We start from the raw sequence: 18,079 nt of genomic DNA, 5'->3' as shown, positions 1-18,079 counted from the left end.
ATGAAACGGGATAGAGGCTGTCATCAGTAGGGGGACTGTTTAACCTGCTTAGAAACTCAAATTAATTGTGCGAGTGTCCAGCCTAAGTGGCAAATCAAAGGGAAGGCTTTGATGGCAGATGGGGCCCGATGGCTCGTTTTACTGTCTGAATGGACACAGATTGTCCTAATTCATAATTAACCAGCCGTTTAAGAGCTTTGTATGAATGCAGCAGAAGGTTCGACAAGACTTTCAAGGAGGCACGGTCCAAACGGGAAGAAGAAGTTCAGAGTTATGTTGAAAACTAACGTAAAACTAGCTGCCACAGAGTGAATTGACTGAATTTCGCTTCTCTTTGTCTTCGTTTTTCAATCCCAGTCTCTGCGGTCGACCATGCACCTCCTGTCATTGAGAGCAGGGACTCAATTAAGACCCTTACAGTTTGCCTGTTTGATCTTCCTGTCTCTATGGCAACAGCGGCGCCATTGCTAGTTCGGTTTTCTGTTCAATTTCTGCAAACCAGCACTATTGTCCTGCATCTTCGGGGGCCCTCAAGTGTCCGTGGCACTTTTGCTCGAGTGCAGAGAGTTCAAATATCAGAAATAAATGACACATAAGGACATGAAAACAGAGGGGTGAAGAGAAGCGGGCCAGACAGTCTCTGTCTGTCTACGACTGCCAGTCTGCATTAATATCATGTAAACAGTCGAGAAGCCCGCACTGACCCCTGACCGTAAAGCAGGGGGATGTGAATCGCTGAGAAGAGTCAGACCATATTTCAGCAAAGAGAGAAGTGCGTATTGTATAACGCTCTGCTAAAAAATATATAAACCTCTTCCTTGTTTTGAGCAGATTGGGAAGGTATTTTTGTCAGGCTGCGTTCAAAAGAGAGAAATGAGATGTGACAGAAAATAAATATAAAAAAGCAGCAGGTTAGGTGGCAAATTTTCTTCATCCCCGTGTTGAAATATCGCCTTTTCAATCCGTCTTAATAAGCCCACCATGCAGAGGGGAAAAGTGGAGCGAGAAAAACACACTAATCTATTTCCAATCAGCTTTCTAATTAGCGCAGAGAATGATGTATTGTGACCTGTAATCAGCTTCAACAGTTTGATTTGAGTCATTATCATGGATATTGTAATTTCCTCCGAGCCAGATCCAGCAAGCGGGCAGATGGAGAAAAGACAGGGGAGGGGAGGACGGGTGAGGAGGGGAGGGAAGGGTCAGCGGGCGGATGGACATTAAGATATGACAGGAGCAGAACCATTACAGTGACATTCCTCTATCTGCTGCGGCGCTGCCCCCGTCGGCCGACTTTAATCTCAGCCCGTGGTGACTGGCAGCCCACATCAGCGGCCTCTAATAACCCCACATGGACTTTTACCATTTCATTTTCCATTTGGCACGTCCAGCCTGTCAAGAAAAATCCTCTGATCCCAGTTTATCTTCTGTTCCCCTCCCTGAATTGACCCATAATGTCACATAAGACAGGTTGAATTTTTTATTTTTTTTTTTCCCCAAGAAAGGTAAAGCATCAGAAAGCTAACATCAGTCAGCCTCAAGCCAGTTTGGATGTTTACTTCTGCGAGTTGAAAGGCCTTTTAGATGGATGGGCAGAGACACATGCGCACGTAAACACATATACGGGACGATTTATGTATACTTAAAGCGAATTGAAAGGATATGGGTGAGGGCCTGGTCCCGGTTCAGTATGGCCGTCTGCAGTTCCTCTTCCAACCTCATTAGTCTGTCACTGATCAGCTCGCAGCGCTCCGTCAGGTCCGTGGCTTCGGCCTCGCTGCACCCGTCCTGAGTAAGAAAACAACAGGAGGATCAACAACTTAAGTAAGAAATCAAGTCTAACAAAAACACAGCATAGTATAGCATTTCAAAAGGTACACCGACCAGCAGTGCACTTCCATTTAGTCTGGGGGGGACAGATGTCTTGGATGAGCAGCACAAGTCATTCTAGTATTTAGACAATAACATGGATCAAGCCCCAAACAAAGGACACATTTCCCATGATGCAACTGGACAGTCTGTTATTAAGCTAAATGCAATATACTGTACCTCAATAAGTGCTTTATTTCTTTTCTCTGAACAAAAAAATGAACCAGACACTGAAGTTGCAAAACCTGCAGTTCCCACTATCGACCACTTGAGGCTGGAGTCAATCCCCATAGACTTCCATGTTGAAATGCCCAGTTTTACAGCAGATATAGCCCATTTAAAACACATATTTAAATAGTTACAGAGTCAATTTATCCATATTTTAGAGTGTGCTCTCTCTGAGTGAAACAGGTGGATGCCTCCACAGGTTCACCCCACCATCCCGTGCATGGAAATCCTTTCGATACGAACAAAGTTTCCTGGTTGCTATTATATGAGACAGATTAAGACACTTCTATTTTAACCAGTTCTCTGAATTCTTGAGCTTCCAAAAATATGAGAACGCCTACATTTTTCTCTGGTAAAGAGCCAAGGTCAGTGTGAGCATGAGACACACCGGGTTGGGGCAGTGAGTGAGACCTGAGTGTGTTTTTGAAGGATGGCGGGGATGTCATGTTGATGGAGGTGCAGAGTGCAGTAGGGCAGAGCATTCGGAGACCGGAGCTGGCCATAATTAGAACAGGGCCCTGTGCAGACACCGCGTCCCAGTTTCTTCACACTTATCAAGCGTAGGGAACACAAACACACACGGCAGTACACAGACGCACTTCGGGCAAACACACCAAGACACACACGCGCGCTGCACACCGACCCAAGTGTTCTCCCTCAAACAACAAATGGAAAGTGTAATCTGACTCATAGCTGCAGGTAAAAAATCTCAACTCCCTGCAGCTCGGAGGTGTCAGAACAGTCGCTGCAAAGTCGTGTCTCTGGTCTCTGTCCTGGAATAGCTCTTGTTCTCTGGATGATGTAACACCCCTAAAGAAATGTACAACAACAGCCAGCCCGAGGCGCCTCAATATGCACAAGTCATCCCAGATGCAATTAACTAACGATGAAGGATTTAAGTGCAGATTAGCCCATAGGACGTTGTATTTAAAGATAACATCATGTTTGTCATGTTTGAGGAACTTTAAATGAGCAGCCACTATCACAAGTCTGTCCTCAGGCGCCACCTTACACGAAGCTGGGATCCTTATCCCCATGCACCGGACGGGAAGACAGTCAACTTATAGATTCACTGAGCTGTTTGCTTTTTCAAGGTAAGAGGCGTCTTTTAGCAGATAAGAGCCTCGTGTTTGTGCAGATGATTGATTCTTTACTTAAAAGCCTCCAGTCAGCTTTCTTAAAGTCAATACGACCACAGGATGGAAAACAAAAGCTCGCTGCGCAGAATGACACTGTTGAACACATGTCTGACAGTTTGTTAGGAGCTGTGCACACAAACCGCCCGAAGACCTGTTCAGAAGCTGTTATTTGGCTGCAGGTGGTGATCAAAACAACACTCTCTTCGCTATCTGTGCCTTTGACGAAACAAGAAAAGGAGACTCGAGCAACATGTCAATTTACATAATGGAATCACAGGCTTACATGTGTCGGCGTGCCGGATCCTGTCGCACATTAGCTCTAGATGCTATTAGGCCAAAGGTAAACAAAGCAGACTGCGAGAGCGTGGAGTCGAGCAAGTTATTTATCTGGGAATTCAATAATCATGTATGCACTGGTATGATGATTTAAGCAATAATGAGTAAAAAGCAGCGCTGTAATTGCGCCTGTTCCCAAGGGTGCTGTTCAGTCTGACACTTAGCACCAGGCGGACAATACCAAGCATGATATGGCTCTGGTGTTACACTCAAGGTTATAATTGCATTTACAGATAATAAAGCTATAATAAGACAGAATTATCTTTTAAATAAGAAGTTAACTAGCTTGTGATTAACTTGTTTCTCTATATTACCTGATGTCTTGTAAAGGAGGGAGCAACAATAGTGTGCAATGTCACACAGGGATGCACTGATTTATGTGTGTAGATTTATCCCAATTTTTCTGCTGGGGAAACAAATTTTCTTTCCAAAAATAAAAACAGTGTTGAAGTCTTTGTCTGAGCACAAATTCTATCGTACTTCAAATGTATGACACGACCGTTCCTTTCTTTTACAAGACAAAAATCCCGTTTGTTAAAAATAACAGTCTCAAAAGCCTTTTCGCCTGCTGCACAACTACCTTTCCTGCTCATGCCTAGAGACATAAATAAAGCAAAATTAGATGCTAATTTAAAAGCGATTCAAAAGGCAATCAAACAGAAATAAATAACTGACAGACAAGTAACATAAATAGGGTTGTCCGAGTCAGACTGTAAACCGTACAACCTTTAAATTGATGCAACAGATAAACATCGGCCCCTGCCATCGGTGAGAGTCAACGACAAGGTGAATATCGCCCGATAAATCAGTGCATGCCTAATCTTAGTCGCTCTATGCTGTGGCTGTGACCCAAAGCTACACACTAATTTAAGGAGGGTTTTGAGTTTGTAGCGTTTCAACATTCATTCAAGTAACAAAACTACCTCAACCATGCACATGAATGTGCTGTAAGAGTACCTCAAGTTGTCCTTTAATGCGACACATACAGTAAAGAAAATCAAGGAGCTCGATGGAGATGCAAAATTTTAGCTTTGACCCAAGTCCATAATTCTTAAATGGTATTTATATGCAGCTTAGCTTCGGAGTCAGAAAAAATGAAATGTTCGGTGGTGGAAAGTTGGTCTGGAGTCGCTCCACTGGCAGCTGATTATGCTCCAGTAGAGATCCAGAACAAATCGTTCCGGCAGGCTTAATGCTGTGATGGTCAGAAGAGTAACAGCAATGTAAAACCATGCAAGTCCAGTTAGTCTTGTTTCAGCTTGTTTTTTGGATACGACATAGTCACATAGTCATCAAGTATTTGTTGAAAATGCCCTGCCAGCTTAATGCCACATACTCCGTTGCACTGATTCAGATTGGGTGCAGAGGTATTTCTTTCTCAGTGCTCGTCTGTTCATCAGACTGACATGCTGTTGCTATTAAATATCAGCTGAATCAAAAAGGTATCACTCGAACATGTGCAAAGACTTTTAGTATTCCGGGCTTCAGAGCAGATTAACAAGAGTACACCAATGCCTTTTGCTGCAGACTCTAGGAACACTAGATCTCACTCAGGATTTTAAATAAACAGGCTCGTCATGTTTTGTGAGGGCTGTGGTCTGATGTTTACATAGCATGTACGCTTGCATATTCTAGTCTGGTGTGCACATTGTACATTTTTTATATGTAAGTAATGCGCTTGTTTCTTCACTGTCTCTATAGACAGTGGATTCCAACCCAGGACTACAATCCCCTTGATATTTAGTCTGCATTAAAGTTAGCTAGGAGGCGTTCTTTTAACATTTGGACTGCTGCATTGTATGTATGTCTCTAACCAAAAGTTTGTCAAATAAAAAGATTTTATTCACAAGTTTGAAGATGCTTTTTCATTCAGTAGTAAGTACAGTTTTATACTAACAATGTTGGGACTGTCTGACGTCCACCCAACAGCGACCCTTGAAGGTCACTGATGAGTCAACTTCACTTAAAGAAAGAAAGCGTCCCGAATCATCCCGCGAATGTCTCACCACCATTTCCAATTTAGTGTTTTGCATGTCATTGTGAGACAATAGTTGCCATCAACAGAACAGAGCACTCAAAAATCAGCCGTTTTACAGTCTGCGTGATGACAGTTCGGAGGATACATAATTCTGTCACCATTCAAGTGTGAAGTGGAACGCGGCTTCAGCTTTTGAATATGTTGTTGGTGAGCAATTTAATCCCACAATGCACCACACTCCACAATTGTTCACAAGTTTTGGAGAAAAAAACGAAACAAAAAAACCCCCCAAAAAAAACAAGCTTTGTCTTTGCGGTGTTTGATTTGGCGGCGATATTCCAAAGTTTGATTGACAGCGCGTGTGCCTCGCCAAAATAGTAAGTTCGATTTCACGAGCACTTACAATCAAAACAATGCACTACGCAGAAAGACAGTAACTCGTGTGAAAAAAATACCAGCATTACAAAAACAAAATGTTAAATCTTTTAAAATTCTTGAAGAAAGGATATTTTTTGGAGAAATCTGCCTGGAGGAATGGAAGTATTCTTGAACAATGGTTTGATTAATACTGTAAAATGTCCAGCTAGTACAAAATAGGACATTGCATCTATTTATTGTATAGTAATTACAACAACAATGGCTACACAAGTGGTATTATTTAGTTATATATTTGTTTTTGAATAGAAATCCAATGGATCTAATCAAAAGTTTTCAACATTTTAATTCGATAATGTCTCAATTCTTGTTTGGTACCGGTTGGTCAGTGTGAAGAGAGGCATGAAAGGACCTTGAGAGGATAAAAGAACAATTACTAGAGATTAGAAGAATACAGTGCAGTGCTAAAACACACACGCGCACAACCAGACACACACACCACCAATCAATCTCCATTGTGGCAGCAGGGCAGCAGCTTGGCAGCAGCTAAGTGGAAATCATTTACTTAAAGTCATTATGGAAAGGAGAAAGAGGTCAGACGCTCTGAGCGAGAGGCAGAGAATGCGGCTCCTCCGCAGCGCTATCACAACACCATCGAGAGGAAGATACCATCAAACGTCCATTCATGTCATCCGACTCGGTGATGCATCACACACACTGCTGTGATTGAACCATTTAACGGCAGCAAGTCTTTCAATAATCAAACGTGATTTAAAGTCGCACAGTTCACGAGGGCAGGGCCATCTCCATTACGGCTTGTGTGGTTTTGAAACAATGGTTCGGTGATTTGATGAAGCGGTAGAGAAAAGGCGGGCTTATCACTTCTCACTGCCATTGAATCTGCCGGCTAAAATTACGGATAGTGTCACCTTTATGTCAAAGACTTTGTTAAAAATGTTGTCTCTGGCCTATTTAATGTTTCCAGGGGGATCACTTTAAACATACATCTCTTTCATTACAGACCTAAAGGCTAGAAACTGTAAAACCAGTGCATTAAAAGCGCAGATAGTGTTATCAGGCACTGTTTAGTTTGAAATCCTGCGTAGGACACTCACTCAAGATGTACAGACGCCTCTGTACTGTTTGGCAACCTGGTGTGACTTAATGTATGAATTTAAAGCAGGAAGGCGCTGAAAGGAAAATACATGCTCAGCAAAACCCTCCTCTGGATAATAAAGGTCTTAAAATGCATGGCGCGAACCCAGACAGTCTGCCACACCAGCCACGGCTTCTCATGCAAATCAGTATTGATCTGACAGAGAAAAAGGTGACAGGAGCCATCTGTAAGTTAAGGTCAACTGACAAGACTCTCCTGCGTCCCCCGGCATCAACATTACTTTAATCACGCTGGCGACATGCAGCCATGCAGCGGGCGTGTTAGCATTACCAACCTCAGGGTGGTTGTCCTCCATGCAGAACAAAAACTCCTCCAGTTTCTGCAACAAAAAGGGGAACATTTGTTGAGGCCACACAGTCGAAAACCTGCTCATGAATTATTGAAAATGCAATTACGTCGGCTGTGTACTATATGTGTGCAGCATCATCGTAATGAGGAGAGGCTGTAATTATTCATCACCAAAACTGACAAGAAGAAAATAGATTAACCGGCTCATCTGTACCGCAGGTTTCCTTTGTTTAGCATTCAAGGTATGTAATTATACATTCTTCGCGAAAGGAAGGAGGTAATTACTGTACCTATTGGAGGCTAACATATTGCTCCTGGCTTAAGGGGACGTACACAAGAAGGCAAGGCAACAACACATAATATTGAGCAAAGTTTTAATTATTAAAGTTTAATTAAAATATGTGTCGCATCTAGTGGCCGTCATCGCCGGCCGCTCCTGACTCTTCAGACCGTGTCTGGCCATTTTAAATGCTGCAATTTTGAACCACTCACATGAACTGCTTGACACAGCCTCCTGTAATCACATCCAGCTCACAGCAACATATAATCTGTCACATGGACTTTTCGAGGTACACATTGCAATGATTGTCTGGCATCCAAGTGATGAAGTACTCTACTATTCTCTGTTTCCTTGAGACGAGGACACTCAAACCTACCAAATTAGCCTCTGAATTAAAACACGGGTTTCATGTACAGGTCCTTGAATACTCAGGAAGTTAATGTAGGTGTTTTACATATGAAGAATGACATTAAGTGGCTTCAGTATAAGACTGTTTCATTAGATAAAGCCAGAGCTGAACAACAAAAAGAGTAAACTGAAATGGCCTGCAGGTTGGGTTGGTTGGTCTTTTCATTCATGAGAAATGTTTCAGTGTGTTTTCACTCTCAGTCTACTGATTTTAGAAATTCTGAGCAATCAAACAAGAAATTTCAAAACTGAGCAGGTTTTTCGCTGATTATCTTAAATAGTCAAGGATCTACGCTAGCATGCAGTTCTGCAGCCACATGATAAACTGCAATGTTTCTATCTGAGAGGGAGGACACAGAAGACAGAGCGTACAGTACGGAGACAAAGAAAAGAAAAGGTTGGCCGTCTCACCTTTTAGATCTTGGAGAAATGTTATGAGGGGCCGGGCTTTAGGAAGAGAAAGAAAAGCAGAGAAAAACAAAAACAAAGAGAAAGCAGAAAATGGATCCATGCAGTTTGTAAAGTGGGCAAGGCAGGGAAAGAAGACATCAGTGCAAAGTGTATATTTATGGATGCACATCGTCAGTCTGTGAGAGAGATTAAACAGGTTGCAGATGTAGAAGGATTAAAGATTTTAATACATGCAAGTGGAATAAAAAATTATTGATCACACATTCCTGAAAATCTATACTGAAATATGTAGATTTGTTCGGCATGTCTGGAAAGCGTGGTATTTTTTATTAATGCTGGCTCTGTTGGCTTTGTTCCTATCTCAGACGAGTCTGTCAGACTGAGTGGGCGGAGGAAAGTGTGAGAAGAGGAGAAAATGAGTCAAACTGGACCCTGAGGCGGTGGACCTCAACTCACTGTGGGATAGACCGACAGCTCAGAGTATTCGCGCACGCACACGTGCACATGTACATCACACACATGCATTCCCGCTAAACGCATGTAATCATGCAGAAACAGACTTTCAATTCTGCACTGAGTACAATCAGATTCTTCAAGGAAGCCGGAGTGTTTCCAAACGGTTGCCTCCCTCACGCCTACGATTTTTTTCCTAGTTTAGAAATACCTTCGAGCAAACACGCTAATAGACTGCTGCTGCTCATCTCACTGTAGTCAACAGAATTTCAGACGCTCACAATGGCTGAATGTACCAACTGAAAATGTCCTCTCCAGTCAAGTGGGGAGGCTGACAGAGCAGGCAGGCTTTATTTGAGGTCACATTTCACACCACATTAAAACAGAAAGAAAGAAATGCAAGTGAATCTGAATACATGCTGTTCTCGTTGACATCTCAGTGGTAAAGCTGAGTTTATGTGAAGAAAGTAGGCTTCCATGGTTAATCTTTTATACTCAAGATACACTGGCTCTCATGCACGCCATCATGTATACATTTCATACATATTTAGATGAATAGTGCATTGTGTGTGTGGAAACAAGACATTGGTTGTTACCTTTGTGAACTCTGAGTTCTGCAAGTTGGCCTCAGGGCACCAGCGCCCTCCTAAAGCAGTCAGCATGGCGCAGTCTTCTTCCTCTTTGGTGCATGGAGGGGTTGGAGGATAAACCGCTGCAGCGGGTAGGTCTTCGATGTCAGCTCCGCTGCAGCTGGGAGTGCGCAACTGGAGACCTCGCAGGAACAGGTGACACGCTTCCAGGTCAGCTTCCCAGATCCGCTCCAAGCCTGGAAAGCCACAACTGAAGAGAGGAAGAGACAAGCATGTCATGCGTTAAGATACGATAACATACTTTCAACTGCAAGGCACGCAAGAATGTATGTAAGTAAGAGAAGAAAAATGTCTTTATATGTTGGTCACTATCACTGTTACCATGTACAATATCTTTAAAAATTCAACTTTTCCCGTTGGAAACAGCCATGCTTTCATCAGTGTGTCAACGCCATAGATTGTATAAAGATGGACGACGGAAGAGCTCCTCAAAAGCTAAAGCAACTAAAGTTCACTATATGTCATAAGGTCTACCCCTTCCATATTAGTGGAACACTAAAATATACGATATTACATTTTTTTTCAAGGATGGTTTCAGTCACTTTAAGTAGTTAATATAATAGTGAGTCATACTCAAGTGTCCATTTTTCTGATAAGTTTCGTTTTAGTTATTTGATGCCAGTGTATAATCCAACATTTCTTTGTAACTGGTGGAAGTAGAGCAGAGCGTGGTATTAATTAAACGAAAGTTTGGCCAGTGCAAGGAAGCGGGGACGCATTGTCCATATTTATATACAGTCTATGGTCAATGTACATTAGAGCATACCTTTTTTTTTTTTTACATAGATCATAAAATAAATGTCTCATCTCAAACTGTTTCATCTTGTCTTGTCTTAAATCTCAAGAAGTAATGCAAAAAACACTTAATCTTTCAGATTATCAGCTTGCACATGCTTTTCACTGGACAGGAAGTGTATTAACGAAAGACTAAAATGTAATCTGAAAAGTTACCTGTAACAAAAGCTATATTTGCCTCTGCAATGGGCAAAATGGGCAAAATGAAGTTAAATACTAGTACCACAAATTTGTTGTTAAGTACAGAGCTTGAGTAAATGTATTTAGTTACTTTCCATCACTGATTATGTATTATTATACTCACAATCTGATGTGATGTGTGAAATAATGAGCACTACGACCATCACTGCACGCATTTACAACACTGTTTATGGTATGAATGATATCATTAGTATGTATTTGATACTGTATGTAATATTCTCAAGCATTTCTATAGCTACATGGACAGCACCACACCAACAAAATGAGCACGACAGGACACAAAATGAGAAAAAATTTGAAAACGAGCAACGAACCTCGGGTTATTTTTTAATTATTTAGGTCACACTGATCACAATAGATTGTTTTTTTTTTTTTTTACACAATATACCAGAAACTGCTCTGTATCTGGGAGTTCTTGTAGAGATGAGAGTACGGATTCTGAATTATAAACCGGTCTTTCTGGATTATCAAGAAAAAGATAAGATTCTATAATAATACTCCTCCTCTGACTCAGATCTGAGACCTCTGACATTTAAAAATATTCTTATTTACTGACCTTTTTCTTTCACTGACCTTTAGATAACAAATCATTCCCATGTGACTGCGGTCCCAGGGAGGGCCCAAATCCATTCATGGTGTTTAAAATATATTTTAGGCCACACACAGAAACAACCACAGTGAATGAAAAGAAAAAGAAAAAAATCTTTCTTTCCCGGCATTACACATCAAGAAGTTTGTTTCCAGGAACCCATCTTGTGTGTAAAAAACAAACTAAAGCCGACAGGATGCGGGGACAAAGATGTGGATTTTATACGTTCGACATGTATCAAACATCTTAAAGGAGGAAATGTCCTCCATCTGTCTGTCTGGACCCGTTTCCATCCCAGGAGGACATTCTCTGTCACAAACATTAATTCTCACATGGAATGACTCAGAAAAAAAAAAAAAAAAACACAACGATTTCGTACTCTAAGCACAAATATATCTATATCTGTAATATATTCAGTCTTTTCACCTAGAGTGTGCCTTCCCGCTGAGCAGTCAGATTTGCGAAATTGCTCATTTTCTATTGTACGTAAACAAACTCAAAGGCAAACTGCACCCAGGCAATATTGTTTAATCTCTCCCTCTGTTTCTTCTTCTCTCACTCTCTCTCTCTCTCAGTGATGAGTCCCCCCACTGAAAATTGAATGCCACTTGTTTTCCAGCCCATCCTCCGCTTGAAAAGGCTGCCAACCTCTGTACCCTGCCAACGCGCGCCTCTCCGCCGTTCTCTAACCTTCGCTTGGCAGACAGACAATAGAAAAATTGCTGGGCCCGGCCCCTCCTGCCCTCGCCAATTCACTGCTCAACGCCGCTGCCTCTGAGTTCTGCTGGAGTGGGGGACGCACCCAATGAGCCGTGCCATTGTTATTTGTCTCTTCTGAAGTGGAGAGGGACACACATACACACACAGACATGGGTGGGCACACGTGTGTTAACTTACACGCCGATAAATCACTCTCTGCGGGGATTCACTCTGGTACAATCGTAAATTCCTCTAAAAATGTCAAAGCCGGCCTCATCTATCACGAAGGCTTCTCTTCAATGACAGTCGCAATTCATTACGAAAAAGCTGGCATGGGCATTAGGGCTCTGTGTACTGGAAACTCAGACAACATGTCAGCGGCTAAGCATCCCTGTGATGGTGGCGTCCCGGTGCACGTTGGTATGAACTCCTCGCCCAGGGGTTAATTGGTGGCAGCCGCTCGGCCTTGCCTTCTAACAGTGGCAGGGTGTGGGCGTGCTGCGCCGCTGATGCCCCAGTAATAAGACGGAGAAACAGGCCGGCATGCTCCGTCTACAGTCGCCCAGCTCTCCGGTGGGACCGCTGACTGACAGGACTGCTCTTTCTCCTCAAGGCATTACGCACGCACGCAGACAGCTACCGAGGAAGGATTATAAATACACTGCCGAATGAAGAGGCACTGATTTGGTCCAGCTGGAAGCAGCGGGCTCAAGTTAAACCTCTGCAGAGTGACAAGGCTCACATACAGAGTGACCAATATTCTGAACCCCACCCAGCGTCACCTCACCGGTTCAGCTGCACCTTCAGGTCTCACACGTGAATATGAGACGGTAGTAATAGACGGATCGGGTGTAAAGGTCTGGGCAAAGTAAAAGCTTTCTCCCCAACACATTAGTGATCTGGAGAAAACTATTAATGCATCTTTTCAGGCTGAGTATGCCTCAAACGCACAAAGAGAACTCACACTTCAGAAGGAATAAAGGAGGACGGTAATGTTCCCCCTTCAACATTACCATCTCACATAACACCAGCTGTGGAGAGGTGCTAATAATATGGTGGAGTACAAGATGGGGACAATTGGAAGAGGTGTGATAGAGGGTGGGCGAAGCCTTTTCTCCGAGGCTCCTCTGTTTCAGAAACGTTTCTCCGATTTACATTACAAGAATTTGTACGTTGAAAGCGATAATGGAGCACATTTTCACCGGGTTTTCTTGCTTAGATGCTCACAGCGTGTCGTCGGCTTTAACTAAGAGAACATGTCTGGGGATTTTAACGACTTCTACACCAGTTGCCTCCAACGCATTTGATGAACGACTCCCGAATCACAACAGAAGAATGAATTCATAAATGTAGGACGAAAAAACGAGAAGCATTTCCTAATCAAACATCTACATAATGTATTAAACAACCGTGTGGCGCTGCTAATTTGAATAAAATGTTTTTTTTTTTCTTTTTGTTCTGGTGACACACTTACAGCATCTGTGCTGCTCTAACATCCTGTTCTAGTCCTTAGCAAGGAAGAGATAATTGGTTTTTTTCAACGCCATCCGTCTCCACGGAGACCAGACATCTCACCACACTAATCTGCCTCTCTCCTCCCTTTTCCCCTCCTCCTCTCCTCTCCTCACCTCCCATCGCCACGGCACTCCATCAACAGTAATGTACATTAAAGCTGACTGATAACATTTACAGTGGATGATGGGGTGCATGTGTGTGCCCGAGTGTGTGTGTGTGTGTCTGACAGTGGTATATGTGTGTGCGGGGGAGAGTGTACGTTCAGTCAAGGCAAATATGTGTCACTGTGCCAAAGCAGGGGCTGGTGGAGGCTACTGGTGTGATTTGATCTGCACTGCCAATGATAATGGAGACTGATAAAAAAGGGCTAAAAAAAAATAGGTGTCTGTAAGTGTCTGTTTTTATATGGCTTTTCATTCAGTGGTGATTTTAGATGTGATCTATAATGTATAATCAGCTGCATCTACTAGTGATAATATAACATTTATAATACATTTCCACATAAAGAAGAGATGGACAGATGTTGACTCTCTCAGGAAACCGAAACAGGCTCTTTTGGATTTAAAATCTCAGATTATAGCAGCAGAGGAAAATAAAGCATTAAACATTTATTTAAAGGGGCGCCCCTCTGACATGGAGTTCCATTTACTTGAGACAAGGAGTACCAGCGAGCCAGTGTTTTCAAAATAAATACATTTTTTAAAACCCTGAAGATATATCATCAGTGTAATCTCAGTTTGGGTTTGAAGATTTGACAGTGGAAGTGTTGAGAAGGGGAAGGTCTTGACAAATGAAGTCATTGAGGTTATTACAGGAATAATCATACAAAACATCTTAGTCTTAGTCAGACTCAACTTTTATCAGGATATGAGTCTGATAACACGTCATTTGGATTCCATTATGGGGCGTGTTCCTACCACTGCACTCAGTCTGATAGTCCTACAAACATACACTGACCAGGCATAACATTATGACCACCTTCTTAATCTTGTGTAGGTCTCACTTGTGCCTCCAAAACAGTCATCAGAGTATGGACATGGGCCTTCTGAGGGTGTCCTGTGGTGTCTGGCAACAGAATGTAGTTAGTGGGGGGCCTTTGGGTGCTTTGGGCCGGGTGTGGGGTCAGGCTTGTTCCAGAACATCCCACAGATACTTGATCAGTTTGGGATCTAGTGAATTTGGAGGCCAAGCCAACACCTTGTGCTGTTCTTCATGTTTTTTAGTTGTTCCTAAACCAATTTTGTGTGTGTGCCTGTGTCAGGCTGCATCCTGCTGGGGATGTCTGCTGCTCTGCTGGGTCCTAATGGTTGAGGGGAGGGGCCTCTGTGGATCATCCCACAGATACTTGATCAGTTTGGAGGCCAGGTCAACACCTTGTGCTGTTTCTCATGTCTTTCGAGTTGTTCTTGTGTGTGTTCCGGTGTCAGACCAGACCAGACACCCCCACCCCATAGCAATGACACTCCTTGATGGAAGTAGTCATCCCCAGCAGGATGCAGCCTAAGTGGGTGGTACATGTCCAAATGCCACGTCCTAAAGTTCCTCAACAGAACAGTGAATTGTCAGTAGATGGTCAATGTTATTCACCACTACTGTCAGTGGTTTTAATGTTGTGGCTGATCGGTGTCTATGACTACGGTGCTGTTACTCTTCTGTCTATCACCACATCTTTGCCCGTGCATAATCAGTCCCCAGCGGAGCGACACCAGACCAACAACGAGGGGAAGTTGGGCTGGCTTCCAGGCAACAAACCATAGAGACAGACTCAGTTTTTTGTACCAGGCTGGAAACATGTTTAATTTAATTCTGGTATAAAGTTGGGCATTTAAACATTGAGGTCTATGGTCAAGCAATACTAATATTCTGCTTTCTATGTATATGCTGTGCTTATATCCAGTGAGTCAAATGAGTTGCCAAGTTATTTCTTCCCACCAGATACATAGAACAGACAGACACTCTCTGAAAAATCATACAAACAAAACACAAAGCCGCCATCTGCCCTATTGACAGCAAAGGTCCAGAGGCGTGCTTCCCCCCGCTGGGCAGTGCGATATCAGCCATGTTGCTCCTTAACCATGCATACCCCTGCTCTGTTCATCCCTCAACAACAAACATCCCCGCGGTGTGTCACTGATTCCTGGCTCCCATCCAAAAAGATGACCCTGCCTCTCTAAGGATGCATCACAAAAAAGGTACCCTCTGCAAACAGAGCCAGGGGTCAAGCAGACACAGCTCAAAGTAAGCACCCTGCTGCCAAATACTCCTCTTCTGAACACTTATATCGAACTGTGTACAAAGACGTATTGCAGACTCTATTTATCCGTCTGTAAAACACAAATTGTTCCAAAATGCTGCATAACAAGAAGCAATCGCATCCACAGCTGCTCTGCGCTGTCTGTCTGCTGAGGATGCAGCTTTAATCTGCGTAACGAAGCCCAAACAATGTACAAAAGTGGACGCCGTTCAACACTCTCTGCTTGAAAGTCAACCACTCATGTCATCAAATCTGTCAGGTGGGCCAAGCAACCACCCGCAACACAACAGCTCTGTCCTGAGTGATTTAAGCTCCCTGAGATGTGGACAGAAACAATGAAACAGACAGAAGAAGATATTGCTTTGTCTAAAACGGAGGAGGAGGAGGAGGAGGAGGAGTGGGGGAGAAAAGGTGGAAAATGAGCTGACGTTTAAAAAAAAGTAAAGCTATAGAAAAAAAATGTGAGATGGTGGAGGGGGGGGGGACAAATTGTGCAAGTGAGAGACGGAGTGAAATGTGAGAAAGGGGCTCTAGGAGACAACAGCATTAGGAAAAAAAAAGCTGTGAGTGCATGATGTGCCAGGTGAGGTGATGTATTGGGGAGACTGTGCTCTGGTTAGAGGACAACGGAGGTGAGAGGAAATTCCTTGGAGGCTGCTGCTCTGTTTATGTCTCCTTGTTTATTAGTCCTGTGCAACGGACGCTCTTACCTGTGCAACCTGTCCTCCAACAGCTCGATATACTTGGTAGTGTTCTCTTTCAGCCGGCTCTCTGCACGGAGAGAAAAGCACAAAGAGAACAAAAGCCTGTTACATGTACTTCACTTATTACTTTTATTAGCAATAATGAGGTATCCTAGCAACAAATCACCGCTCTAATACCATTAAAACTGACTTGTCTTTTGCTGTTTTATGCACGGACCGTGTTATAAAAAGGTGGTCGGCATCACAGCTGTTGATGGCATTGTGCAGAGAAACTGCAACAGTACAGTTCAGCGCAGAGGACCAGCTGGCTACCTCCTAACACATACACTCTATTGAGAAAAGATCATTCCCTCTGCTCTAAGAAGGGATAAAATCGTAGACGGCCTGAGGATAAAAGGGGATTTTATCATGGCATAGTTCCTTATATCTTGCCAGATTTTCTGTGGGGCATGGAGTTGGATGGATAGCTTATGTTGCTTCCTGTACCCTTCTGCCAGCAGTGAGCTGTGCCTGAGGAGGCAGACGGAGGCTGGCTGAGTGTTAGTCAGGATGGAGAGGAGGGCAATCTGAGCACCGTTAATGAGCTCATGTATGAAACATGAGAATATGCCCCCCGCAGCAGCGGATCCTTGAACACAATAGGATGCACTTATATCAAATTGCACCAGGTATATATATATGAGCACACAAGCTATAACGTCCAATATGAACCCTCCTTCTCCTCCGCCTCCATCTTCCCACTAAATACAGACACGCAAAAAGCCTGGCCTCATAAACCTGCCCACCTCAACATCTGTGCAACTCAACAGTGAGCGCTTTCACTCCGGTGCAGTCGTTCCCAATTTGAGGTCGGGAGACTCGGAGAGGTTGCGAGATAAGCGGAAGAGTTCATGAAATGATTAAGACTTTTCCATAGAATCTGCAAATTCCTTACACAACAATTTCATCCCTTCACGCTTGTCAAAACATTCAAATTGATCTGATCTGCTTGCAGTCTGTGTCCTAAACTAAGACATTCTTTTGGCAGTAGCTTCATGTAGACGTGAATGTGGTATCAAATGTCTCATCTCACTCTTGGCAAAAAAAGTGAATAAGGGTATTTCCCAAAAAGTCCAACTGTTCCTTTAACTGACAACACGTCACGTCAAAAACTTATGATGAAGAGTCAAAAGAGGACAGTGCTTCATTTCAGGACGAGCCAAAAATGGTAGGAAACTACTCAAATGTAATGCCAATTAGCTTGCTGACATTGACTAGAACTCACACAAAGACAAAGTCACCTAATTGCGTGTTCTGAATCGCACTGAGGTTGAAATATAATTCATGTTATTGTCTTGATGGTGGTTATTAGACAGCATCGGCTCGGGGATGAGACAGCCGGCACAGCGGGAAGGAAGGGAAAATGCCTGAGAGAAAGTGGCTGTGACACTCGCTTACACACAAACACATTCCTGTCCGTACTTTGGGAAAGAGCTGAGATGGAGATAGTTGGGGTATTTATGAAGGCTGTGAGTGCGTGTCACACGAATAGATCTTTCCCGAGTGTCGCCTTCATTCAAACTGGCCAAATGTGCTCAATGAGAGGGAGGAGGAAGGCCGCTGGAGAAGCTATCACATATCTGGTGAGACGATCTGGTGTACGTGGACCAGACAGCTCACTTACCACCCGTCTAATTGCTATGTGAGATCCTATCCTACCTGACAAAATCTTCCTTGTCAACTTTCATTCA

General features: G+C 43.3%; 1 protein-coding gene across 1 annotated transcript in view; it reads right to left on the bottom strand.

Annotated features, from left to right (window-relative positions):
- Positions 1-1,172: 1,172 nt before the first annotated feature.
- disc1 (DISC1 scaffold protein) overlaps positions 1,173-18,079 on the bottom strand; it is a 37,059-nt gene continuing 20,152 nt past the window's right edge. Inside the window, exons 10-13 of the mRNA XM_084561915.1 lie at positions 16,356-16,416; positions 9,539-9,782; positions 7,377-7,421; positions 1,173-1,788 (exon numbers count right to left, since the gene is read on the bottom strand). Of these exons, the coding sequence (XP_084418041.1) occupies positions 1,633-1,788; positions 7,377-7,421; positions 9,539-9,782; positions 16,356-16,416 (506 nt within the window). The 3' untranslated portion in view covers positions 1,173-1,632. The remainder of the gene's footprint in view (positions 1,789-7,376; positions 7,422-9,538; positions 9,783-16,355; positions 16,417-18,079) is intronic.

Source organism: Chelon labrosus, assembly GCF_963514085.1.
Source record: "Chelon labrosus genome assembly, chromosome: 15".
NCBI classification, from domain to species: Eukaryota; Metazoa; Chordata; class Actinopteri; order Mugiliformes; family Mugilidae; genus Chelon; species Chelon labrosus.
Note: the sequence above shows the minus strand (reverse complement) of the source record. Positions and strands in the feature narration are given on the sequence as shown.